General features: G+C 38.7%; 1 protein-coding gene across 1 annotated transcript in view; it reads right to left on the reverse strand.

Annotated features, from left to right (window-relative positions):
* PPP1R9A (protein phosphatase 1 regulatory subunit 9A) overlaps window positions 1-27,806 on the reverse strand; it is a 148,044-nt gene that overhangs the window by 10,520 nt on the left and 109,718 nt on the right. The window contains exons 7-15 of the mRNA XM_082320635.1: window positions 22,527-22,580; window positions 19,948-20,177; window positions 18,441-18,537; window positions 18,122-18,293; window positions 10,781-10,938; window positions 9,911-10,211; window positions 5,690-5,777; window positions 5,514-5,591; window positions 2,113-2,394 (exon numbers count right to left, since the gene is read on the reverse strand). Coding sequence (XP_082176761.1) covers window positions 2,113-2,394; window positions 5,514-5,591; window positions 5,690-5,777; window positions 9,911-10,211; window positions 10,781-10,938; window positions 18,122-18,293; window positions 18,441-18,537; window positions 19,948-20,177; window positions 22,527-22,580 — 1,460 coding nt within the window. The remainder of the gene's footprint in view (window positions 1-2,112; window positions 2,395-5,513; window positions 5,592-5,689; window positions 5,778-9,910; window positions 10,212-10,780; window positions 10,939-18,121; window positions 18,294-18,440; window positions 18,538-19,947; window positions 20,178-22,526; window positions 22,581-27,806) is intronic.

Genomic DNA, 27,806 nt, shown 5'->3' on the forward strand with positions numbered 1-27,806 from the left:
AATTAGCAAATAGAAGTGAAAACTGCTATTGAAAAAGAGCAAGGAGAATATCCTGTGAATCCATTTCTGAGTCCCAAATAATCTCCTAGAAAAGTGAAAGGATCCTCCCTCTTTGCCTACACCTTTAGAAAAATCTGAAAATAAAAGAGATCTTTGGATATTGAATGTTATTTACTGAACCAATAACCATAAAACAAACCCTGTTTTTTCTTAATGACAGACATCACACCTTACAGCAAACAATAGCAAAAGCGTGCACATATTTTCCAGGAATACAGCAAAATTACTGTCAGAAAAAGACAAAAATTAACAAGTATTTCACATTAGAGTGAGAACCATAAAAAACTAAAGTCTATAAAAAATTAAGGACACAATGATATTCCATTTAATTTGAATATACAGTTGATGATATGGAGACCTCTAAACTCTAATCTAACATCTAAATGAATATCAAATTCAATTCACCTTTGACATTCAATTTAAAAAAATGGATCCAAATATCAAAACAAAAAAAGTTATCCTTTTATCCTCCCCAAAGATATCTGACCTATCTTTCCTGAAAACAAGAAGTCTTCCAAAAATATCAAGTGTTGTTCCTCTTAGTTTTGCTGGAAATCCAACTAAATATTGGTATCGTGCTATACTTTAAAAACCTGATTAGCAGTGTAGGAACTGTTAATTTAAGAGCTCGCAAACTTTACAGAGAACATAAAAATGTTTTTGTGATCAGTTTTCTCACACCTGCGTTTAGAATTCCTGTTCTGCTTTTCCCAGCTCTTTACAGAGGAGAAGAAAATCCAAGCAGCTTCCTTAATATGGAAACTTTTAGCCCCCACAGTGTTCTTAGGCCAGTAGTTCAACAGCTCTACCTCCTGTTGTGTGAAGAAAATCTATTTTCTTTTTTAAGCACTTTGATTTTTCTTTCACCTCTATTCTGTGCAAGCTTCAGCCTTATGATGAATTTAAGACTTTAACATTTAATTTTCTGTAGGAAAAACACAAGATAGCCAAGGCCTGATAATAATTATGATAGGACAACACTCCTCCCCCCGCTCCCAAGCTCAACCTAATACTAACTGTAGAAGGAGGGGTGCTTTTTTTCCCCATTTGAAAATTATTTTTATACAATGTTTGTTTAAAGGCACAAATAGGATTTACATGTCTAATCCTCATCTTTCTTGTTCAAAAGAAACGGGGTAGCCAATTAATTTCTCTTTAATCTTCAGAGATTTCATCTGTGGTCTTCTCTACCAATCTGATTTGGACTGGTCAGCCTTGTGTTGCTCTCCCTGCCAGGTAACACAAGCACAGCTATGACCTTGCCTAGCTTGGTGCGCAGCAGAAGTAAGGTGTCACCAGCTCTCGGCACCAAAAAAGTAAGAAATCCTTGTGGAAACTGCTATTATGTACATGCATGTGTTCATAGAAGACAGAGTAATTAGATTTCTGATTCATATTCCTGTACATAAAGTTGAGAACCGTATCTGTTTCTTTTTACCAGACCAATATAAAAAGTCAACTGCTACAAATTATAAGAAGATACAGGCAGAGAAACATTTTCCAGAAGTGAAAATAAACATGAAAAAGCTACGTATATTACTGTAACTAAGGGTTATTAAAGGAGTTATCATGCTGAAACATTCATGCACATAGAAAGGAATCACACAGATGTATTAAATTGCAATAGTTCATCTTTACACTTCAAGCATCTTCATATAGAGAATTAAATCCAACATCCAGCATGCGTGACAAACAGATTTCATTATTGAGGGGAAAAAAGGCAGATGACTGACAGCATACAGCATTTCTTCACTTGCAAACACCTCAGTTAAACACGGGTAGGTATTCCCACAATCAGTCCTGAAGAATTCAGAAAATATCTATAATTGAATACACACATCTAGCATTTGTTCAGGGGATCCAAATGCTAATTTCCACTGGCAACACTTGCTTTTGTTACGGTACAGCACACCACAGTTAGTTTACTGAATTAATGTACATTAAGACAGAGTAAAAAGGTAGAATGTAGAAGGGTACAATGACAGAGATGTTCTGTTCAGATGAGCTTTTACCGTACAATGAACACCATGCACTGTTTATTGTAGTAGTCACATATTGGCCTGTTCTTTTTCCAGAAACATGAAGCCAATTATGCCACTCAACACAGTGGGAATAAGGTAGTTTTTATTTTCTACCTTTGACCCTTTTTTAGCTGGACTTATATTTTCAGAGGAAGGTTCAGTTGAGCTGGTAGGCGATGGCAGGTTGCTAGAAGAATTGGATCCCTTGCCACTCTCTCCATACCATGTGAATGGTACACAGTGTGGGAGAGAGGAGGATCGCTCTGCTAAAGATTTAGTGTTTGCCGATTTCTGCAGCATCTCTTTGGCAGTCCTGTTCAGAAGAAAGGAGCAAGAATATATGTTAGATTATAAAATAAGAGAAAACAAAATGCTACAGAGGCAGTTAATGGTAAAAAGAGTGACATTCCCTGTAACTGTGACTAAAGAACGGAGTGGCACGCAGCTGCTAGGGGCATGCCTGAAATCTCTCTTTCCGCAAAAGAAGAAAAAAAGTGGGTTCTTTTGATTCTTTTTCTAACTCAAGCTCTCTTAGACAACATACCCAGCAAACAGAGACAGACGCCAGCTGAAAATGCCTGTACTCCCGCTGTTCGGATGCGAACCAGCTCCAGTCAAGAAGCCACATGTTGTGTTGGTGCATTTCTGAGCCCCAGTGGTGTCTCAGCATGGTTAAACAGATCAGACTCAGCACTGACCCAAGCGGGCTCTGGTTCCCAGAGAAGGTCTGGCTTGGATTTTGAGCACAGGCAGAATGAATCAGGTGCGTCTGTATCCATCTACGGAGATGTGCCTTTGTTACAACAGCTAAACACCGATAGAGTATTATCTTGATTTTAACGTTATTAAGTATTAAAAATATTAGTATAGAAAAATGAAAGAAAGACCTGTGTGATATTATCAGCTTCTCTCTTTGTAGTAACAAAGATTGCAGTGACAATGTGATCAAGGCAAAGGTAACAGTTATAAAACAAAATGCCTGAATTATTCACTAAATATATCACGTCAACAGTACAGTATGTAAATTAAAGATAACTATGCAAAGTGTCTGCCTCAAAGAACTTATGCATATGTCACATTCTCATATTATTTATATCAATGTATATATTACTGTTTCAGAGCATTAAACTTCTACTGCTTTTATCAGCCACCAGTAAATTGCATGGATGTAAATCTCCCCTCAACTTCCACCTTCTGAACAGCTTCTAAATCATTATTAACATAATCACTAGAGCTTTGTATATTGAGAAGCCTCTTTTCTGTATGGATGAAACTGAGGTTGTCAAAGGGCCCCCACCCATGGAAGCAGAAGAATCCTCCCTCCCTTTAGCTACATAAAGAAAGGCAGATGTATCTGACCCAGTCCTGTACTCCTCCTTCATCCTCTAGTCTTGCTTGAAAGTAAAGAAAAAACAAATTATCTTGCCCGAATCACCTAGCTTCAGGCAGGGGATTATATGCTTCTTACTTAAATGGGGAATTTTTTTATAGGTAACATTAGTGGTAGTCTTAGAAAAAGATCCAGGATTTTATTTACACATCCCGAGTGCTATTTTTTGGCAATGGCAACATAATGAATGCAACATCCATGTGACAGCGTTGTTAATTCTACATCAATCAGTTGCTGTAATGGACATAATTATAACAGGATGCTGTCTTTTGATCATCATCTTCCTTCTTTCAAAGAGCTTATACAGCTTTGGACTGCAGAGAAAACATCCTCACATTTCTTCTGAGGCAAATTCTTTGGAGTTAGTAACAAAGGAAGTGACAATGGATGTTTAAAAAGTTATACTGAAATAATAACATTCCAGTTTACAGAGGCACACTGAGAATTACAAATGCTTATGAATTTTGACTTTGAAAGCAGTATTAAACTTTGCTTTTAGTAACTGTATCTGAACTCAGAAATATTAACAAACACCACAAATAACTGATTTATCAAATGCTCTAATAAGCAACTGATCTCTACGCTAAGATCTGCTTTCTCTAAGGAAGATACCTATGGCATCTCACAAACATCTGTAACATACTATGTCGGTATAAGGAGCATATCAAGTTCTTACAGACGAGTATACATTCATTTCCCCCACCCTGTGGCTTGGTATTTAAATGCTACGTGATGTTTAATACCCTGCTAAGGGCACTAGCAGCCTTACAGCTACACAGAGGTGCAGAGAATTTGCTTTAACAAATCTCTCCCTGTTACTAGGGCAATCCAGCAGTGAGTATCACTACCTCCAGGTCGCATTGCACGCAGACGCACCAGTGGGACCAACTGGAACAGGCTGTCTGACACCAGCGCAGAGGCGACGACTGCTGCCTGAGGTCACTGCAGCTCCTGCCAGATATTTGCAGGATGCAATGTACAAATGTACGCTGAGACAGAACACTGCACTTCAGTACAGCGTGCCGGAGGGAGTAAGTCAGAAGTCTAAGTTTTCTTTTGCTTTTCTTATTTTATGGAGCTACACAATATACTTGTCACTGGGTCTCCATATATTAGACTGTCAGCAAAACTCCACAAATGGCTGCATATTGGTTTTCCACCACGATTTTCTGAGTAGCATTCAAAGTTTGCTTTCTTCTGATAGCTCTTTTATCATGTAGGTTTTCTTTTGCATTATTTTATGTGCAGAGAGTTTTTGAGTTGCTATGCCCTTTCTAGACTTTTGGAATGCATTAAGTTTGCTTAGCACTCCTGACATTAACTTGTCTTTCATACCTGGAACCAGCTATCACCCCCTGTAGCTGTGATCTCGTCAGAGTCATCAGTATGTGAGGAGAGACCTTCAGTAAAAATCTACACTAGCTTTTGCAGAAAAGATTGCTTCCTGCCATTTTGAACATTCACTTATTTATTCAGAGTCCAGATGCTGGTGATGTGGTCTCATCAGATCTCACAAGGAATTCACAATTCTTTCCCTGAGAGCTGGTGATGTGACAAATGTCAGCATTTTTCCTATTTTCAACTTATGATGTTCATGTTCAGAAACAAACCCTTCTGAAAGTATTCCTGATGTGGGTGCCATGAAGCTGCTGTGAACAGCTGCTGCCCATCCTCGCTCTGTGGGGCTTTTTCAAAAAAATACGTGGAATTGTGTCAAGATTTCTGGTTCATAGGTATTATTAACTGACTGCGTGTGCATCTTGTAGGCCAGCTCTGATGACCTATTTCTGCAAATCCCATTAGCAGATGCAACAGTAGTACTGATGCCACGATACTATAAGCCTCCAAGTATTTTTAGATTATATGTTAGTCTTTCATTAGTTAAGAAATCTAGGTTTGTAAGCTCAGAAGGTTATCTCAAAGCTTAACACTTATTTATATGAAGTCAGTGGGACTGTTAGTGTTCCCATCTGCTAGGATGATTAGGTTTTTCCAATGTTTCTGGCATATAATTTCTTGCATCCTCAGTCTTTTACCCATACCTACTGCCATAGGTCACCCTAATAGCTTCTTTCTCTTTCCGCTTCTTGCCCTTGTTTGAACTCCTTCTCAAGGGAGCCCTACAAGAATATTAGAAAACATCAGGAAACATCTTTGAAATTTTACTTTCAATCCTTTTAATGAAAAAGATAAGTATTTTAAACAACAAAATGCTTACCCAAGGTCTGCAAGTTTTCTCTTTAGTTTTTCTGTATGCCCTATAGTAGGGCTAGTTGTTCTTGCTGCCTGAGCAGATGTGGCACCATCTAGGATATATTTGTACACGGAAGAATGCACATTATTATTTTTGATTGCTACTGATAGCTATTCCACTTTCCAAAGTTTGTGTATCTTTTCATAATTAGATACGCATACATGTACATGTGAGTACACAATTTAATTAGGTGAATTCTTCCCATTTCTAAGAAGATGGTGTGAAGAGGAATAAAAATAAATAAATACTTTCAGAATTTCAAAATACACATGAAGAAATCTTATTTTAATTCAAGAAAATTAAAAGTTAATTTTGGTTGAGTTTTAATAAATAGGTAGTAAGTCAAACAACACAAAAGATTTACAGGTCAACATTACAGTGAATCCATTTTTAAACTCAGCAGTAGCCACTTAAGTTTCCTTTTACAGAATTTATTTGGTATGTATGCTTTACTTCCAAAATGACTCCTGAAATATTTTTTTGAACTTTGGAGCCAAGGGTACCTTTTATGGTGGACATGCTAGGTAATAGTTATCTGTTTAGCTTGAATATCTTTGTTAAAAGAAACATTTAACTTGAAATCCAACATTTAACTTGAAATCCAACCATTCTGAATTAAAAAAAAAAAAAAAGAATTAAAAGTAGCTTAGTTAATAAGAGAGACGTCTACCAATTTTTGATCTCTTCTACAAACACTGTTAAAGCTTAAAGAGGAAACCTCCTGCAGTACCTATGAAGCCAAAACAATGAATCTGAGTCTGCAAAACATCCTGTGAAATCTATATGGAAGCTAAAAGGAAACACACGGCAACTGAAAAATTCAGACACAGTTTCTGAGATTCTTAAACATAAAAAATACTCTAGAGGAAGCAAATGAAGGTCATTCATTCATTTCAGTTGTGGTTTGGAGACTTTTACAATGTGACCTCAGATGTACACTGACTTTTAACTGAAAGCACTGCTGGGTTTGTGGATTTTTCCTACCTTAGCTGACACAAATTAAGCCCTCAGAATTAACCCAAAATACCACAGCACTATCACAGGGCAGTCAACTATGTGTACAGAACTTTGTACCTTGCTTTGTGGATAATATTTGGCCAAGTTTTCATTCAAGTAAAAATATTCAATGTGCAACTGGTTCATAAATCCTGGGAAAGGCAGGAAAATAAGCCTCTTGCAATACCCACACTCTAAAAGCCATACTATTTCTACCAACACAAGTCCTTAGGTTAAAAAAACAAACATTCAAGAACTGACAAGTAACCTCATGCCAAAAAAGCAAACAAAAAAAGGTAATACGAAGAATGACAAAAGCAAGGCGAAGTCTCCTGAGAAGAAATCCATTCCTCAGGGAGGCTGAGGAGAACTTTAGGCAATGCATACTTTGCATCAACCCTACACTGTGCACACCCCTCTCCCCTCTCCTCTTATGGTTCCTCTTTCGTCTTTAATGCATACTTCTCACTTAACCACTCTCAAAATGGCCACTTTCAGGAATAAAAGTTGTAATGTTTATTTTCACGCTAGCTGTTCAAAGGCAAGTGGGGCTTGGGGGCTGGGGGCAGTGAGCTTTTTTGAGACAGTTGTTAATGAAAGTAAATGAAACTATAAGGTACACTGCTTTTGTGGTAGGCAAAAAATGAAAGCATTTAGTAGCTAAAGGTTTTGCTGCTGTAGTAGAAGAAATAACCTGGAGAGCTCAGCAGGGACACGTAGCAGCTACCTGGTATGGCAAATTTCTGTTCGGGCTCTCGTATCGCTATGCTCCCACTCACATGCAGCTTGGCCCAGCCAGGGCCCTCTGAATAATGACGATTTGCCGGGAAAAACATTCATGCTGGCTATGGGATACAGGAGAAGATGGATGGTCTAGGTCCCAAAACCAGCTTCAGTGGCAGAGCAGGTTTGAATCTACAGGGTCTTGCACACATGGAGGTACACAGTGCTTGGCACATGGCAGTGGCCACGAACGAGGGCTGCAGGTGCCTTGCCTGGGCAGGAGGGGACTTTGCCCACCCTGGATGGGTACATCTTCCCTGACTCCTTGTAGCTCTTCAGAGAGGGTGAGGGAGAGCCGGTTCCTCAGAATAAATCACGCAGAAGCTGTTTAATCTATCACTTTCAGCCTCAAGGAGCTGGTGTAAGTAATCTGTGGCTGATGGATGTGAAAGGAGACTAGACAGGCTAGACCTAACTTTCTTCCCCAAGGTCAGAGAACAGTTGCAGCCAGCCTCACATCAGTGGAGTAAGGCCCACAGGGGTCACCTCGGCTGCCTTGTCAAAGGATGCTGTTGCACAAAACAGGCAGAACTGAAGAAAATAAATTAATCATACACATACATGAGAAAGTTGTGCTTAAAAGAGAAGCAAAATTCCTCATCATGTTGCAATGAAACTGATCTCATGCCACTTCAGCTCTTCCCACAACACTGCAGCATCTCATAAGGAAAAAAAAAAGCATGAGCTTGCCAACGCTCACTTTTGCGAATGAGAGATTAATCAACGGACACACATGTGTCCATCTCTAAAAAAACCCTACCTGAGCACACAGAACAAATACAATGGCCCTTTTTATTTTCTGACCTGTAAGAGTTTGACAGCCAAATTAATAATCAATTAACATAGTAACGCTACAACACTTGTTGCCAAACAACTGCTTTAGGATATTTCTTTTTTGTAGGACTTATTAAATGCAAATTTTCCATTTGAAACTAAATGGCTCTGGTTTAATTTTCATATACTCATCAGAATCTGGATACACCCGAAAGCACTGGTTGTTTACTTAACGGTCACAGTGGGGAAAGCATGACACCAATATTTAGGCAGAGATATTTTTCAAACCTAAATTGGAAAGAGCGACACGGTGGGTGGAATATAATACACTATTCCTTACACTACAAGGCTAGTCTCCACTAAATTTTTATCAAGATATTTTTCATACATCAGTTGGAAACGCAGGATTTATGACTTCACTGATAAACCAATTATACACTCAAGCTGAAGTACAAATTTGGAAAGTCACGTTCTTATGTTCATACCCTTATTTTCACTTGCAAAACTCAAATGTTGAATTTAACTTTGATTCACTAACAATTACACAACTAGAAAATATACAGTTAGACTAACAATTTCAGAACCCATGTAAAAATGCTAGCATATATTAACCTATCCTAAATTCAACAAAACTTCATGAATCTGTCTTTTAGGAATCTGTGTGAAAGCCTGTATGAAGATGAAGAAAAAATAGATTGTAAAGCAGTGGCAAATCTTTTCAGACACACAGACAAACAAAAGTCCTCAACAAATTGTTCTTTTCAGTTAATTTAAGTAAGCCAAAGTCTGTTATGAACCTATCCGGATATTCCCGCAGTCCTCACTTACAAACAATTTTTATGATGTATTTTAGCTTATGTGACAGTTAGAGAATGCAAGGTGCATAGCTAACAATGCTGAAGTTGTGTAAAATACTAATTTTGACTTCACAAGGCATCTGAAAAGGAGGACTCAGTATTCTGCACCATATCATATTGTTAATGCATTTAATAAACTGGTATCTGAGACATGTACCTGAGCTATGTATGATTGCATCATGTTTTATCCAGCTTACATTTAAAGAATCTGAATTAAATAAATAACAGTGCGGCCAACCTCCTCAACAAGTTACTTGATATTTTTTTTCTGTAAATGAGGAGTCTCCAGACACTAACCTCTTGTTTAATCTAGACTATGCTGCCTCTCAGCAATGAAAAGCTACAATCTGTTATTCTTGCTTTACACTCCTTTCCCCACCCTCCAAAAAAAGCATCTAGCAGTGCCAACATCACATAATTTGAGCAAGTATACTGTGTTAAGCATGTTTCTAATACAGAAATGTCCCAAGGTCAAATAATTTTGTTTTTTTAAAACAAAATACAAGATTTTCTTAAAGGCAACTTCCCCCTAGCTTTTTCATTGATTTTCAAGAAAAAAAACCCAAAGGAAGCAGTTCCCGATCTCATTTTAAACTTTATCCTTTTCTTATACCATCATACAAGGTCATTTGTAATTTTTGACTTCCAGGTAAACAAAAGAAGTTATGAGATGACAGCCTTTTAGTTGCTAAGGTCCTACGACACAACGAAAGTTCATGAAGTAGATGTAAGTGAGCAAAACGATGCATCAATTTATTGTAAAAAATAGTAATACCTTTCTCCTGTAAAATATTCCTGCCAGCTGGGTGATGCAAAGGAGATGCTTCAGAGCTGTGCCCAGATTTTGAAGGAGAGGAAAGCGGAGTGTCTCCCCGAGCATGCGGGTAAAGGACACCTCCTTTGTGGTGCTGTCCTTCTTCTTGGTTTTCAGTTAGGTTGTCAAGTGAGATTGCTGCACTGCTAGCCACGGGGGAGAGGGAGGAAGCACCAGAATCTGATGCTGGTGAGGATGCTCTCATGCATAAGGGTAGTGGTGATTTTGAAATGTGCATGGGGCTACTGTAACTGTTTGACGGCTGTTGGTATAAGAGATTATAAAGCAGGTTATACCATTTAGTAACCAATCAGAGCAAGGTTTACTTTGAACATGCAACTCTTTTATTCATTATTTAGCCTTCTATTTGTATGAAACACTTTAGCAATTCATGCCATTACCTTTTGATACCACACACAGTGTTGTTTATTGGTATTTGCTTTCAGACAGAAGTCAGAATAGGACAAAATGACAAGTGAATATCATATCAATTGTGTTAAAAAATTAACAAATAGAGAAATGCACGATTCAAGTTCCTTCAACCTCTTGCATAAATGAAAGGACCCATTCTGCATTATAAAGCACACATAAATCAGAAAGCTCAGGATTCCTGTTAAAAAATAAAACACAACAAAATCTAAAAAACAAGTGTGCTGACTCAAAGGAGACCGGACTCACAGATCACTCAATGACATTCATAGCATACTGGCCACAGAGGAAAAAATACTGCCTGTGCTACAATGAAAGGACAAAGACAGAGGATGAAATGACTTACGGGGGCAATCTAGCCCTCCATAGGAAGCCTGAAAGAGAGGGCAGAGTCCTTCTCACCTTTCGTTCAAGGCTGTCCTCTCCATCAGTTGAACTGATGCTATCATACAGCCTTGTTCTAGAAGGCCTCTGCCGCTTGTTCTTCACTGAAAGCTGAGCTCGAGTCTTCAGAGCTTTGGAGTCCAGTCTCTCTGTTTCTGGCACTGCTTCATTGAACTCTGTACGGAAACATGATTGAAGCTATTTAACAGAAGAATCTGTCACTACTTTTTCCTAAGACAGGACCTGCAATTGCGAGTACATGCACTTTGCATGTTTTACTTGTACCTGTATCTTCATAACTGTTAAAAGTACACATGCAAAAAAAAAAAAAAAGGTTATTTGCATAAACCATTAACAAGTTCATCTATACAGATCCAGTAAGTGCACAGCAAAGAATCAACTGCAAATATTTAAAAACTCAACAAATGATTCCCACTGTTAGGTGAAGGACCACACAAAACCAGCTGTACTAGCCCAGAAAGCAGGTCCGCTTTGACTCCCTCAGAGGGACTTGCATGAGCTTGGCCTGCAGAGAGAGTTCTCGTCCATCAGGGCATATAGCAAAGGAATCCTCATCTCACTGCTCTCTGACAGACATTTTCCAGCATCTGGATGAATATACCAATTTAGACCCAGGGGACCAATTAATTTATCCCCAATCCTGCCCTTTTAAGCCACTTGAGGAAGAGGGACTGGACTGCCATTTTTTCCCACAGTTGCCCCACTAAGCATTTCCCTTATAACTTCATCAGTTTTGCAGGCTGCTTGTTGTATTACAGAAGAAATATCTACAGCAGTCCTCAGGCCGCTCTACATTTTATCATAATCAGAATGGCTTACAAATTTAAAGAACATGACTTGGTCTCTCCTATACTAAATATCCCCCAAAATAACCTTGTACAATATGTGCGAATTATGAGCAAGCAATGTCTGCAGTCAGTAGCGCAGAGTGATAAAGGTAGTATCCAAATAATCAGATAACCATTTGTGATTGGATTGCTTTACAGGCAGCCTTTCACAGGATTATGAACAAGTGTTAAACTCATTCCTTTGGACCGACAGTGAAACAGGTTGCTTACTCTAGCACGCTGTCCCTCTCAGGAGGGGACAGCAAGAGGAATCCCAGTCCTCCTCTGGATTCTGAGGCCATCTGTTGTTCAGAGTTCTATGTGACAATACAAATAAGGTGCCCCAATTGTTCATCCCAATTCTTCTGCAAGTAAAAGCATCTTTTTATTAGCACCTGGCAGCCTCATTTGTTACTTCCTCCCTTGCCGCACTGTCTTCAGAACCATTACGTCCTCTTGTAGATTCTTCTCTCTTTTATTCAGAGTTCCTTCAAACTCATAAAATTTACATAAATCCAGGTAAACTTAAGTAAAACATCTCTGTCAGCACCAACTATCGTGGTCCCTCATACAAACAGATTGATATGAGTGACCTAACACAAATAACAGCTTGCCTCACTTGCGCTTGGATCACATCAGAAGACACTCTGTCAAGCCCCTTTCCTTAAGCAGGAGTCTAGAGGACACAATCATTACTGCGATTATCACCATCTACAGCAGATACCTGGCTGCAGCTTTCCAAGAGCAACACATTTTGGCAAAATCATTAGCAAGGTAGTGTTACAGCTTTGCAGGAACAACCCGCGAATGCTGAAATAAATTTTCACTGCAACCAGCTGTCAGTGATGTTGCATAAAGTTTATCATGACAGTGAAAATGAAATGGAATTAATCCATCCAGAAGGTCCATGAAAGGCACGCTGAATCACAGCTGTTCAAGGCAGGAATGGGAAGGCCGTGATCTGTACAAGAGCGAAGGGACTGGTTCTCCCTGATTAGAAAACAACTATATTGTGTTGAGCAGGACACGAACTGTTAGATCTGTCATTATCCTGATCTAATAGCTCAAAAACTTGCTGAGATCTGCAGTACAGCAGCAGTAATTATCCCAACAAAACCCAACGAAGAGTCACCAGAAGGTCTTGGTGAAAGCCGGGAGATGCACTCTACTCTCCCACTTCTTAACTCTACAAAGTTGCTGTATTTTCTGAACATCTGGGGTTTGTGCAGATGTTGTTTTCTAACGTATGTACTTTAAAATAACAAAATGGAAAAAAACCCCAAACCCCAGTGCTGCACTATTTTTATATACCATCGGAAAATGGACAATGTCACTCCCATGCTTACTCAGTTGTCTTTGTACATTTAACTTTCTGCTGCGAAAACCATGAAACCTTATTTCTTTGGTTTTGAAGGGAAAGCAGTTTCAGATCTTTCCCCTTCCATCTACTGCCAAAACACTGCTATGTGATACATGAAAACTGGATAAATATTTCATATAAAAAATGGAACAATGAAACCATCTTACCTGCCTAGGTTCAAAGCCACCCTATTCCTGAATGTCTTGTCAGCAAAGTATACTAAAGAGTTAATATATGGCTTGCCTCTACAAATAGAGCTAACATAACTGCACTCTTCTTAGCTATCAATCATCCACTCAAATGAAATCTGAGTATTTCAGCAAAGCTAACATTTTACAAATCTGCAGTAAGACAAAACACATTTTAAAAGGTGTTTTCACAATATACACCAGACAAGGAATAGATACTTTATGGTTTTAACTTTTTTTCTTTTTGCAATCCTCATAGTACAAATCAAACCAGAATCTGTTAGATTTATTTGTCTAAGTACTGCGTTCGTAACACAGTAATTAATTAGAAGCTGATCTTACAGACATTTTTGCTTTAAACAAAAGCAAAATAATAAATGGAGACATCTCAGCCTCACTGAAGCTAATGAAGAAACTCTGACCTGAGTTTCTGAAATTTTTCCCATTGCTTTCCATGGCACCCTGACCTTCAGTATCAGAGAATGCAATTTCACGAAGGGTGGAACCGACTCAGTTACTTACCACCACCAAAACGGAGAGCTCTTGCTCTCCCTCCTGCTGTCCCAACCCCTGGCTCTGAGTGACACCCTCCTCCCCCCCGAATTTGGACTGCAGCTTGCTGATTCAAATGATTGACCCAGCAGAAACTATCCAATTTCAGTCTGATACTCCAACCTCTTCCCCTCTTAGATCAGTTTTCTGTTTTTTCAGTGAATTGGTGTGTAAGTGCTGGAGCAGGGCAACGGAAGAGGCAGAACCAGGTCGCTGGACAAAGGCAGGGATGGCACAGAGTCTCCCATCTGAACAGTAATGATCTGTCAGTTCGGCTCAAACTGTCTCTTGAAATCAGAGCCACACGTTGAGTTTGTGAGCCAGTAAATAACTGAGGGGTAAGGCTCGAACTCATTTTTATTTTTGCAGATTTATGTTGTCTTAAAGCACTGCAAAGACTTCCAGTACCAGGTTTTGGTTTTCTTCTTTGTGTAAGAGTTGAACTCTACATGCAGATGACACTACAGAATCAATAGCATTGTCTGACTTGTAATTATGCTTCCACCGTAAGTACTCGATAGGATAACTGCACATTGCTATGACCTGAACTGCTTGTATTTGTTCTTTCAGGTGTATGCACTTCATACAGCCCTTCCTTTCACTGCTGCAATTATGCAAACTATTGACATAGCACTGCAAACACTTATTCACTTAAGTGGTCGTATTGGCCTTGTTGAAGCAAAATACCACCTGGGCCTGGAGCTTACTGCTCCCTCCACCCCCGAGCTGGGCTGCTCATGCTCAATGGCAGCTCCCTGTTGCGCTGCAGGTCCCTAACCGTGGTTCAGCCTACTGCAGAGAAAAAGCTCATACAGCATCAGTAATGGCTCCTTCCTCATCAGAGACTGCATTTAAGCTGGGCTCTCACCCTCAGGCCATGCACCCTGTGGATCCGGACCTGAGTCACAGCCCATGGACAGACCTCCTGGCTTGCCCTTGGACCTGCTTCCCCACCATGAACTTGCCTGGGCTCCCAGCTGACCCCCGTTTCCATCACTGGACCTGCCCTGCTCGCCACACTCGGGCGCAGCAGGACTGGGCTGCTGCCGGGTGGTCCCTGCCCTGGCCACGCGTGCTGTCACTCTCAGTCCCAGCTCCCTCTTCCACAGAGAGCTGCCAGCCCTCACTGCTCCCTGGCGCAAACATGCACCCCACATGTTTGTCTAGGAATCTCCCAACCCACTGGGGAGCCTGATAAATGTCTCACATGACAGTCATAACAGGTTTTATTTTGCTCTTGGAGACGATGTAATTAGATTTTCTTTCAGCAGGCATTGAAGCACTTTGACTCCGATGGGCTTCCATCTGAATTATTTCAGTACCACTGCGGAGCAGGAAAGAGTTCGCCTGTCCTCCCACTGTTTTTGCATTATACAGGCTGATAGATTTCAAAATCTCCCTCTGTGAACTGATGCATCCCTGGGTATCCCAAGGTACCCAGAAAGTAGAGCCGTCAAAGTGGCTTGAATGGGCATTTGCACAGAGATGAGCGAATACTGTCAAAGCACTGAACTGTTAAGATTTCAAACCACTGACTCCTTCCAGTAAACAGTTTGATTCTCTAGTGCAGACACAGCTCATGACCACTAAACCAGAAAGCTACAATGCACTTTATCTATTTTTCTGGACTCTCAGAATAAGTCATAGATTTGTAAAAGAAACACAGTCCTCAGGCTTCTAGTATTCCCTGGCAAAGCAAAGGAAGAACTCTGTGGTTTTGATTTTCTAACTTCCACTGATGTTACTGGCAGCCCCTCAAACTTAGTATGAGGTTACGTTACAGCCTGAGGAGTCGTACAGTCTGGCATGATGCTAAACACGGCCGGAGCACCTGCAGCGGCAGGGACAGCTATGCTCGTATGTACGCGACCGTCAAGTCGCATCCATTAGTTCTTCCCAAATCTATTGCCACGCAAGAATGTAATAAACACCCCAGATCACATTGAAGCAAAAAACATACTTAGCATCATTTGAATTAAAATATATATTTTTATATAACCTGATTTTTTGAGGGAAGACAGACCTGCAAACTTCAGAATAAAAATTACAGGATGTGGCTGCGTACACACAAACCTAATGCTGAGGCTCAAGAAGAGACATGTGTTATATTCACCAAATAAAATTCAGAAGAGAGACAGGAGGACTTCCATGAAGGTCACAGAGACAGTGTGCACAACACACTGCACCCGGAGGAACTCGCTCACCCTCCAAAGACATCGTGGACATCTCCCCTGCCCTTTATAGCTCCTCTGCAAACGTCCATGGGGTGATTAGTAAATACACTTATTATCAGTGATTATTATTACTAGACAATGGCAAGTCCTTTTCTTAAAAAGGTTTACACCAGGGTGATATGGAGACATAGGCTCTTTCTCTGCAGAGCAAGCATCACTACATTACTGTCTGAGACAGACTTCAGAGACTTTGATACAGAATTTACTGGCAAAGGTATATGGAAGTCAGAGCACTGCAGCATGTTTAGGCATCTCTTTATTTTAAAAAAGGGCTTTTCTTTTTCTCTTGTTAAAAACACAAATCCAGCCTGAAATCTAAGGTTTAACTATGCTTTTTCTGCTTTCAAAAAATCGCTGCTGATTGTCTATTTTTCCTAGCAAATAATTTGTGTTTGTATTCAGGTGGTTAAACTTGGGCATTTAAATTCACAGATTGTCTATTCTAACTCTCAGAAGCACTGAACATTGGTAATATTGCCCCAGGGGAATGTTTTTTGCAATGAAGAATGGCAGCTCTTGGAAATTGAAAATTTTCATGCAAATCAATTGAAAAACATAATTTGAAAGTACTGACACGCAGAGTTTTAATGCTTTAGGAAGAATTTTCAAATTTTTAGAAAGACTTTTACACAGAATTTTTTTTTTTTTACATGTAGAAATTCCTGGATTTCAGCTCTTGAGCCATGGATGTGTGTTGACATTGCCACAACAGTAAATGTAAACATGATTTTTGTGAGTCAGGTAAAGAAAAACATACTTTCCTCTCCTGATGCAAACTACTGAAAGGGTTTCTGTTATCAGTGTTGCTAAGTATTAAATATTTTGTAACACGTACTGAGTCTTTATGGCAGAAATACAGACCTTCTTGTCATCCTGAGTGCTTTTCTGAACTTCAGAGATTTCAGTATATTAAACACTTTCTAGAAAGAACAGCTCTGCGAAGATTTGTGGAAACAAATTCCACAAGGTCTGCAGATCACCCAAATACAGTTTCAGCAGGACTAGCTCTTTTTTATACACATACTTAAAAATGTAATTCATATTGATTTGTTTGTAGAGCAATATTCAGTTCTGGCCCACACATGAAATAACTGCTAAAATATCAATTTTAATAAAACATCTCTGTGCTTGCTAGAAATTAATTTATTTGGTAATGTAATGCATTTTTTTTCACCGAGAAATGAATGATATTATGGTTTATTTAAAATGAAAATCTATATAGGAACAGAGTCTGGTGCTCCCTTGTCAGAATCCCAACACCTCTGACGCTGATTTCACATATGTTACTGAATACACACTAAGTATTGCTCCTGCGCCAAACGATTTTGTTCCAAGGCTGTGAACCTAAAATTGGCTTTAATTCTGCATATACTTCAACAGTGAGGAGCCACTTGCAATTACAGAACTTTAACTGAAGCTGTGGAAGTTATCTGTATATTTTCACTGACACAGCCTGAAAAATGGGAATTATCTTTTCTATGCAAAACAAGTAAAGGTTACAGTCACCATGCTGACAGTATCTATCCGGATCTCAGTGTTGCCACAAATTGTTCTGGCTCTTTGGTAATATAGAACAAAGTCTTACAAGTCTTATGTTGTAAATCAGGCTGTGCTATAGCTGAATAAGATTTTTAATTAATGTGTTAGTAAAGACTTTGCATTTTATTCACAAAAGGCTCCATCCTGAGAAACAGTGAGTGCCACCTACACAGTTCCTTTTGATGTCTGTACCGAGGTGGGATCAGAACCTGCAGAGATGCATTCAAAATGGTAGATTTAACATTGTTTCTCTCATTCTGGTAACTTTGTTCTTGTTTGATCTTTGGTGGTTGGATAATTAAGGACAGATTTAGGAACATACTTTATTAACATAACAGAAGCATTGAATTAAACCTAAATGTTGATGGCATCCCACTGAAAGCTTTAAGAAATCAATGATGATCTTTGCTTTATTAGCACTTAGTCATTTCCCTTTCTTTAAGAATATACCTTGCACAGCTATTCTGGGACTCTGTATTGGCATTATTTGGTATAACCCTGATACAGCTGTCATTAGATACTGAATTTCGGAAAAATAACAACATCTCTGCATTATTAATTGTTTCTTTTAAATCCTACATGATAACCATGCTATTTACATACATATTAATAGGAGTTATGGATTGGTTCAAACAAACCTTGACTTAAGCCATCCAGGCAGGACACTTGCTTCGTATCTAGATTTTCCACTGGATCTCCTCTAGAAACTTCTCCAAAAGATGTCTGCCTTTCAAAAATGTTGTTGTTATTGTTAACCTGGCTCCCGTTTTGCTTCATTAGCCTGAAAACTTCTGCTTCCAAGTCTCGTATCTGAAAGAAATACAACACAGTGTTACCCATAACACCCCCCCCACACACACACCCCCCCACACCCCACACCCCCCGCCATGTGGTTTTTTTTCAGAATATCAGACAGAATCATTTCATTCTTCAAATATAAGAGTAAATACTACTCACACGAGCTTGTAAGCCTTGAACCTCTGCAAGGTGTGCTTTCTCCAAATCTTCTATTTTCTTTCGTTCAGCTTCCTGGCGTTTGATGAAGTCAAGTTCTCTTAGGGAAAAAAAGATGTATTTGCTGTCATCAAAGCAATCAGATTCAAACAGAAAATAAAATGTTCTGATATATCTTAAGCTATGCATCAGAAAAATCTGTCCTTAACAAAGATTTTATTACTAACGTAGTAAGAAGTATGAAACTGCAATTAGAACAAAACCCTAAACAATTACTTAGTCTAAGTGAGTAAGCTAGGTGAAGATACAAAAATGGTAGGAGGAATTTATCTGGAAAAAAAAATCTCAGTTGTTCTAATTGTTAATCAAAACAGTTAAACTTATTCTTTCATATCCTGTATTTACAAGGAAAACAACGTTAGCTTAGTTTATGCCGTGTTCTGTTGTAGAAAATGGAGCAAAATCTCTGTTTTATTAGAGGATGACTGCATTCTTTCACAAAAAGGACATCTGTAAGTTTCCAAGTACAAATCTGATTTTCTAGTAAGCTATAAGGAAATCTGTTAGGTGATTTTAGGAGTCTGAGATAGCTAAAAAACAACTGACTAGATCTTTTACCAATATAAAGCAGAATAACAACAGAAAGGCTATCCAAGCTCATCCTAGCTATTTTCCCTATTTCTTTTTATTTTGAAAAATTAAGATGTTTGTGATAGAAAGTACACAAGATGTCAGCTAGTTCTGGAACAGTCACGAAATTCCAAGACGGGAAATGACATTTTGACTATCTAAAACCCTTTTTAATGGGACAGGATATTCACTTCTGCACTCCCAGTTGTCACTTGACATTGTGGTATGTTTTTGAATTTTCTTCTTTAAATGAGTATATTTCAGCAGAAAATGAAAAAGTTGCTGTGAAAAAAGAAATTTGGGGGAATGGAAACTGTTATAGAAATGTAAGATGTTATTATTCTTGCTAGCCATCAGGGATAGGGGACCACATGAAACAGAGGGGGCCAGGTAATCATCAGTTAGCTCAACTCAGCTCAAACATTCTTGGCATCTATGAGAAGAAGAAAAATAAAATGTAAAATGTAACAAAACAATTTTCTTTTTGATGTTACATTAGTACACAACAGGAGTGAACCCAGCTGACACAATACCAATATAAATTGCTGCAAACCTTGCTCATCAAATGCTTTACTATGATTACTTTTGGTTGTTTGCAATCACATTGAGTTATCTAGTAATTCTGAAACATTCCAACCTGGAATATCACAGACTAAGTCTTTATTTAGTTATAGTATTTTTCAACAATACTAAACTAATACTTGAATACTACTAACATTTTTCCATAATAAAGAGCCCATGTTTTTCATGGAAAAAAAAAGTGAAAAATAGTGTTTACCTTACAGGTGTTTAATAGTGGGTTTCATATTTCAAAATATAGCACATATATGTTTCCTATCTGGCCACTAAGTCATTTGCTGAGCCTGGCGTAGCTGCTTACTTTTGCTGAAAATCCTTGATTAATTTCTTTGCCTTGTTATACTTCTTCTCCAGAGCCTGATACTGGCTTTGCGTCTCCTTGAGGTGCTCATTCACCGTGTGACACAGGGTTTGTGCCTCAATCCAATAACTCTCTAATTTCATCATCCTTTCCTTATTCTCCTCAATGTTCTGCTGGAGTTGGGTCTTCTCCAATTCCCACCTCACCTTCTCATTCTCAGCAGCCTGCAGCTGAACAGAAGAGGGGAGATGCCAGTCAGTAAAAACGTGCAAAGTGCAGCCTAATCGTTTAGGATGAATTCAAATAACACGAATAGTGAAAATCAGTGAATTAATAGCTATAAAGGTAATATACCAGCAGTGAAAAGAGCATTCAAAGACAAAGAACACAGGCTGATACATACATTATTCTTCCTCATAAACCGAAGTAGAACCTTTGCTCTGCGCAGCCAGTGCAGCCTCTATGCTTCTCTGGGATACACCAACATGCTTTGAAAATGTCAACAGCACTGGGGATGCATTTTGCTCTGTGCATCTGGCTCAGGTGTTAGAAAGCATTCATATGCTTCCATAAAATGAGAAATTTCTTATTTTGGGGGGAATCTGATTTCCAGGTTCTATATTTGATTTAAGAACAATTTAGAAAACAATAGGAAAAAAAAACAATTGCATCTAATCCAACTATTTTTTTTATCCAAATCAGAAAATCTATTGAATTCTTACAACGCCTGTTTTCATGTCGTAATCTTGCTTAATCTAGAAAGCCAAACAAAAGAGGTTGGAATATAATTCAAAATTTAACATTGGGCCATAACCTAAAATCTTTTTTCATTTAAGCAAGCACAGATTTTTGCATCCAATACCGAAGCTACGCCAGAACTATTACAAGGACAAAGAGAACCTGTTATAAATGTATTACTCTTCTTTTCTTTAAACCTGCTTACTGAGTTGTAAGGAGCTAATATGAAAAGAAAAATATGCCCTTGCTGTTGAAGATTTCAGTTGCTAATTCTGCCAAACACATCAGCACCGCTTAACTCTATGACCAGTGCAGTTCCACTGCGAGTTCCGCTATTTGGCATCAATGAAGTCCAATGACTTTTTCCAAGTGACCTTAAAGAAGTCCAAGTTTTACTGCTGAGTTTTTAATAAACCTTAGCTCCTTTGCTGGTTTTTCTGTTAGATTTTTTTTTTGTGTTAGGCTTCTCACTTCCCAGCTGAAGCCAGATGCAGGTTTGAATGTTTGGTGCTGGATAAGGGTAGGTTTGTGCAGCAGCTTGTACATTTTAGCTCCCAGAATTTATAGAAAACAAAATATGCCTTAACATCCTTGTTTACGTATTAAGACTGTTTAATTTGCTCTAGGCAGTTCTACTAGCATCAAGGATGATGCACACAAAAATAAAATAACTTGTTTGCAGTTTCATTAGTAATATACCTAAACTAGCCACATTTTCTTCGGCTCTATTCAAAACACTAGGTAAAGAAGTCCAACACAAAAAGGCACATTAACCCTAATCTTGCAAATAGATTTGCACAGATGAATGTTTACACCCACGCATCATTGCCATGAAGTCAATGGGGCTCGGCACAATCCCAAAGGATTGACCGTGCAGCTCTGATTGCTAGACTGGAACTCAAAAGCAGAGGAAGAAAAGATTTCTGACTTTCTGAACTGAAACAGTACAACAGAAATTGTCCTTACACAAAATAGTTGCACTCTGAATTTGTTTTTAACAATAATTTACGGAGATTTGATAAACACCATGCAAAATACATGACGAGTGCAAATAGTTGCTAGAAAGAAATAGTAATCTAAAACCTTTTTCCGAAGTACAATTTTATTTCCTTTATAACGTACTCAAACTCAAAGAGAAGGATGTCATTATAAAACCTAATATTACTCAGCAACAGAATTATCAGTTGACTTCCCATAAATCTTATCCTAGTACAAAAAATATGATTTATTTTTATTGCTATAGCAAATTCAATCTAACACATAGCAACCAATTGTGAGATAATGTTTTCTGTTAAACTGGTAAGCCTTTTCCTTTCTAGAGTACCTTTTAAAAAGAACTGCAGCAATATGAAACAGCTCTTTTTCTTCTGTATATAAAAAAGTAATTTTTATTAAACACCTTTAAATAAATGAGTTTTTTTACAAAAAATGCCAAAAAAAGGAACTAACATAAACAAGATACTTTAGCATCACTGGTTAATAAAAACCCTACTAAGTTAGACTTGAATTTCAATCCAAATGTAATTTAAAAACCTGAGAAAATGCATTAGAATTGTAAAACTAGAAATCTGCCATTTAGTCATTATGATACCCCTTACAATGTATGTTTAATTGAAGCTATACAAGTTGGCAGTTTCTCTTAATAGCAGCACTTAAGATTTTACTTGAAACTTTGAATAGAGAATATACACCAAGACAAGATTTAGCTGAGCCACTGTGCTTCTTAATCAGCCTTTAATAAGGATGTTGACTTCTCCACCCACATAAAGATACATGTCTTCAGATCTGATTTTGCATGAGAGGAAAAAAACAGCGTGTATTAACCATATATTGATTCTTACCTTCGTCTTCAGCTTCTGAATTTCAGCTTCTGTAACTGCATGTTTGATTTGCAACTAAAATTGAAAATATAAAACAAACAAGTGAAGTCACAGAGAGTACTCCAGTATTTTTAAAGCCTGTGCTGCAAGTTGAATACCTTATTACATAGCAGAAGGCCTTGAAGAGTGCTGCAGTGCAGTAGATTGTAAATTAAAATGTCTAGCTTGCAAAATGACTCAGTCTGTGCAACCTAATTAAAGATAGGATGCCGTCTAACCACTCATAATTTCAAATCAGAACATCCAATCTGTTTAGCAAAACCAAATGTCTTATGCTTAAAAGAAAAAAGATGTTATCCTGCTGGGCTTTGCTCTCCTCTGATGTGAACGTGAAATACGTCCCAGTGCTGTCAGAAAGTCCCATTGCATTGATTAAAGCAGGCATGTTACAAAAAAGCAAATATGGAAATAAGTGATTTAACAACTCAAGAAGTCAGGAAAACCTTGAGGGAAGATTCCACACCTTTCCTTTATGCAAGAAAAAAGGTAAACTGATGCTATCCTTCTCCACCATTAGCTGGAGTTATTCTGCTCAAGCTAGCTAATCTCAATTGAGAGCAGTTATATGAGAAACTGTAAAAACCAGGAAACAGCATTCAAGCACACAAAATGATTGCAAGCAGATTAACAGCGCAGGCAGTGTGCTAAAGGTTGTAGTTACATTACCAAGCCGTGTGCCACAATGACAGTGGATCTGTACAGTGAAAGGGTCGGTGCTGAGGACCTGGCATCCACCTGCACACTTTCCGGGGGCATTTCTTTTGGACTAACCTACATTAGCCTGATCCTGTGGAGTGAGTACTCATTAGCTCTTTGAGCGTATTAGGCAATGTCCTGAAACATCTTTAGTTCCACCCCAAAGCTCTGCTATTTCCAGGCTCCAAGAACACTCTGAAGTACAAATCGAAGCACAGCTTCCACAGCATAACCCTAATCCAAATGGAAATGATCATGCACGTGCACCCAATACTGGTCTGCACCCAAATCCCTGCTGCATTATTATTTAAAGCAGGCAGCACGGACAAACTTCTGACAGGCCCCCAAACCTTAAATCTAAAGCACTGTTCAGTCTGATCCAGTGACTTGTGTCTGTTGGGTTGAGGGCAAGGGCAAAACCTGAATTGCAGCCTGAGCTGGCACTGCAGTGGAGACAAAGCCTTCGTCCATTATTTATGAACACCAGGAATAGTTAAGGAAAAGCATGTTTTACATGGGGGTTACTTCTCTTACAAGACTAACAGAAGCCTTTGGGAACAGTTTATATTGAGCTAATGGAGTACGTGAGGGAGTTGTGCTGAACCAGAAATTATCATCTCTGGTAAAGCAATGGCTACATTCTTGAACACCAGGCTGTTAGTAAAAAAATGCACAAATAATTCAAAAGAGAAGTTATTCTGGAGGAGAGGAGTAATTTTCAAAATAACAGGAGCCATCACAGAGCTGACCGGTACAAGTATCTTTGAGAAAGGCCGAGCTACTTTTGAAATCCCCTTTTCATGGGGCCTCTTGAACGCACTTCTGGTGACATAGGAAATGCACACTCTCAGATACAGGTTGGTTTGCAAATCAGCCTCAACTGATCTAGTGAATAATCCTAGTTCTTTCTGGTGAAGAATTACTGAATTTATGCTGGAAGGATTAAAGGAGGCACTGATGCAACCAGTTCCACCTGAGGAACAGTTTAGGAATCGTCTTTCCACCGCCCATTTCTTGGTCACTGTTTCCAGAGGACACTCTAAGCACTTCTTGTCCCCAGGATCATCTGTTACTTACACTCACTTTGACTTTGCACTGAAAAGCGTAATGAATCCTCAAGTGCTCGGTGAAAACAGATAGAAGATTTCGTTTCAAATGAAACCAGTCACTGACTATAAGCGCTTGCAGAAACATGTCAAACGTGGAGGCACACCAGGCACGCTAGCAGGTGGGACAGGCGCGGGGCCAGACCGAAGCTGCCCTGAGCACGCAGCTAACCCGCGGGTCACGCGGGGTTCCTGGGGAAGTGCCACATGAGAGCAGGGCTGCGGGGCCAGGACGGAGAGATGCCAGGGCAGCTGGGAACAGGCACTCGGCAGCCCGGGAGCTGGTACTAACGGCAAGAACTGGCCAGTGGTGCTCCTCCACCCACTAGACCAGGAAGCCGAGAAGGATACATAACTTTCTGTAATTATACATAATAAGGGAAACTAAGGAGATACCTTAACTAGCATTTGCAAGAGGTTACTTGCAAGTTTTGAGCTCACTCAATCCAACCTCTGATCTGCAATTTTCAGAGATCGAGAACTGTTTTTTCTCATCATTCCATTTCTGTTAGTAGTGAAAAATTATAAAAGAACCATCTCAAAATATTATGGTGTTTATAAAGTGCCCAGGCCTTTGCTTAGTTCTGCTACCTCATTGTTTTGGAGTGAGATAAAATCAGGGGAAGGATGAATGAGCTGGACTTTGCCCTTTGCAGAGTTAATAATGAAATCAAAAAAGCCAAGACTGAAAGCCTTAGGCTACCTGCTTACAGTCCATTCCCATCTCTTCTAAAACCCCACAAACCCATAAGCAGCATTTAAACAGCTTATTATTACATACAAATAAACTCCAAATTGTTGCATAAATGACAATCTGCTCAGGTACAGATGGTTTTAACAGTTATTTTTATACTCTCTGTTATTAAAGTTAAAAAAATGAATACTGAGCATCCAGTCAGATCATTGAATCAGTACATGGTACAGCAGATCCCACTGAGGCAGAAGAAAAAAGACACTTTCCTGCCAAACAGACAAATGTGTAGCTGGACATCTACTTTCTTCTTTTTTTCTTTTTTTAAAGAACTAATTATGCTTGCAGAATAGATGAGAAATACTAACGCATTTATAGGTTAGACTAAACAACAGGCAAGGTCAACTGTTTGGCAATCAAATCCAGACTCCATAGTTAACAATTTTTAAGCAAGCTTACTAATAGGGGAGCAGAAATACCTTATTCCATGTCCCATATAATGCCAAACAAATTCTTGGCAGATACTATTTTGTATTTTTATGTTTTCTAAGTCAATATAAAACAGTGAAGACGTCATTTTAACAAAGATATTTTGAATAATTTTTGGCACATTTCCTTTTCAAAGATGTCTTGAAAAGCTGATTAATTTTCTTCAAAACAATAAAACTTTTTATACAAAGATGAGGAGAGAAAATGGAGCGAAATCGTCTAAGACTGCAAAAGGTAGCATGGGACGAAAACCTAGCAAATGTTAAAATATCCAGAGTATGCTGGGAAAGTACCCAATGGAATCTAATAATATCCATGACAATTTTTATATAATCATTATATATTTTTGAATATAATAATAATAATCCATTTTTCATATATTTAATTAAGACATGAACTATAATACCTAATTCTTGCATAAGATGTCCTTTCTCCCTACAGATCTTGTCTCTCTTCAATCATCACAGCTAAAATAAAGCTTCTAGCTCCTTCTCTCAAAGCAGTTAAGGAAAATCAGTCGAATTTTTCCTGTTTTACAGCCAGGAAAACAAGACTTGCAGAAGTACAGTGATTCACCCAGGAATGCCCATCTCTCTTCTGACTTTCATTCCAAAAGCAAGGCATTTCAAATAAGAGTGCTCTCAAAGTATGCAAGCACATTTTTCATTGCAAAGACTGAATTCAACTAATTAGGTCAAACTATTATGCTTAAAGATTATGTCCAACCCACTTGTTTAATACTTTCATTAATCTCTGCAGTAAGAACAAGAACGAACAGTTATTCTTTAAATACAATTCCAGAAAACACTGTGTGGGCTTGTGCAGTGTGATTGTGAACAAGTCTCTAGTGTTGAAAGAATTCAGGGCAAATACCAAGAAAAATACATATACTCACTCTGTAGCAGCCAACAAAATGCAGCTGTGTACTGTTAAATACAATCAGTGAAACAAAAGTGGCATGCTCATAACAGTGGTAACTGCGTGGGTTAGTGAAAAAGAGTCCACTCTTATGCGGGAGCATTTAATCTTTTCTTCTCAGGCTCTCATCTGCACTTAAACTGCAGGATCCCAAAGTCCCTTCATCTGATCTCCTCTACACCAGCGTTTTGAGGCCATTGCATCAGACGGGTCTGCAAATAGCTTCAATTCAGTTTGGACGTGCTCTAGTAGGGCAATAGCCCAAGTTGATGGAAACTGTATTCAAGCATAGTTTTACAGGTAATTTATTCAAAGGTGAGTGGTGTCTGGCCCATCACTGCATCTGTGGTTTGCATAGCCTTGGTACATTGGCACAGTCAGAATGGTAGCACCTTCCCACTGCTTTGAGAAAGTATCACTATGTATGATGCAAAGTATTAGAAAATGAAGTAAACTGTTCTGCTAATTGCGTAAGAGCCTGGAACTTGAAATACGGAGTGAGAAAATTATCATTTAAGTAAAGTCAAAAACTTTCAGGAAACAACAATGAATAACAGTAGGCATCCAAAGGCTGAAAAGGGTATCAGCAGAAAAGGGAAAGACTGGTTGCTCATTGACTGATCACTTTCCATACATTACTCTCACTAGAGAGTAGTAACAACATATATTTATAGAAGATAAAATATCTGGTTTGAGTGGAGGGAAGGGGAAGGGGAGAGGACAGGGGAAGAAGGACAAAAAGAGAGCCTCTCTATTTTAAAACTCTTTTCTGGGCCCAGGTTCTGCTGCTCAAATCTCCTGAGGTTCTGGCTACTTTCACCCCTTCCATCTTCCTGTGTTTAAGAAGAAAAATGTTCTTTATTGTCATCACTCAGCCCATTACTGTGGGCTTAGATAAATCCAATTGTTTCATGTCTTTATTTGCATCAGAATTCAGGAAAGTTCAGAAATAAACCACATCAAAAGCACAGCCTAAAATACAGAAGAAATGTTTCTCAGTACTTTAGTATGTTAAGTTATGTGAATTCAATGACCGCAATGAACACCACTGATTCAAGCCCCAGTTAGTACCAGTGGATGCTATACAAACTCTGAAACCAAAACACCGGCTTGAAATATGACTGCTTCCCCAATACAGCATCTTTCTAAACACATGGCCAAACATATGACACTGCTGTACATTGACGAGTCACTGTGTAATGGTATAGGATGAGCTCCACATGTCCCTTTTCACTGAAATTTAGCATTTGCTGTTTGGTTTTCCTGATTACTTTTGATCGGAATCTTACCAAAAAAAAAAAAAAAAAGGCAGCAATCTGTTAGCAATGAATTAACTTGCAC

The sequence above is a fragment of the Platalea leucorodia genome, assembly GCF_965183815.1.
Source record: "Platalea leucorodia genome assembly, chromosome: 1".
Taxonomy (NCBI): domain Eukaryota; kingdom Metazoa; phylum Chordata; class Aves; order Pelecaniformes; family Threskiornithidae; genus Platalea; species Platalea leucorodia.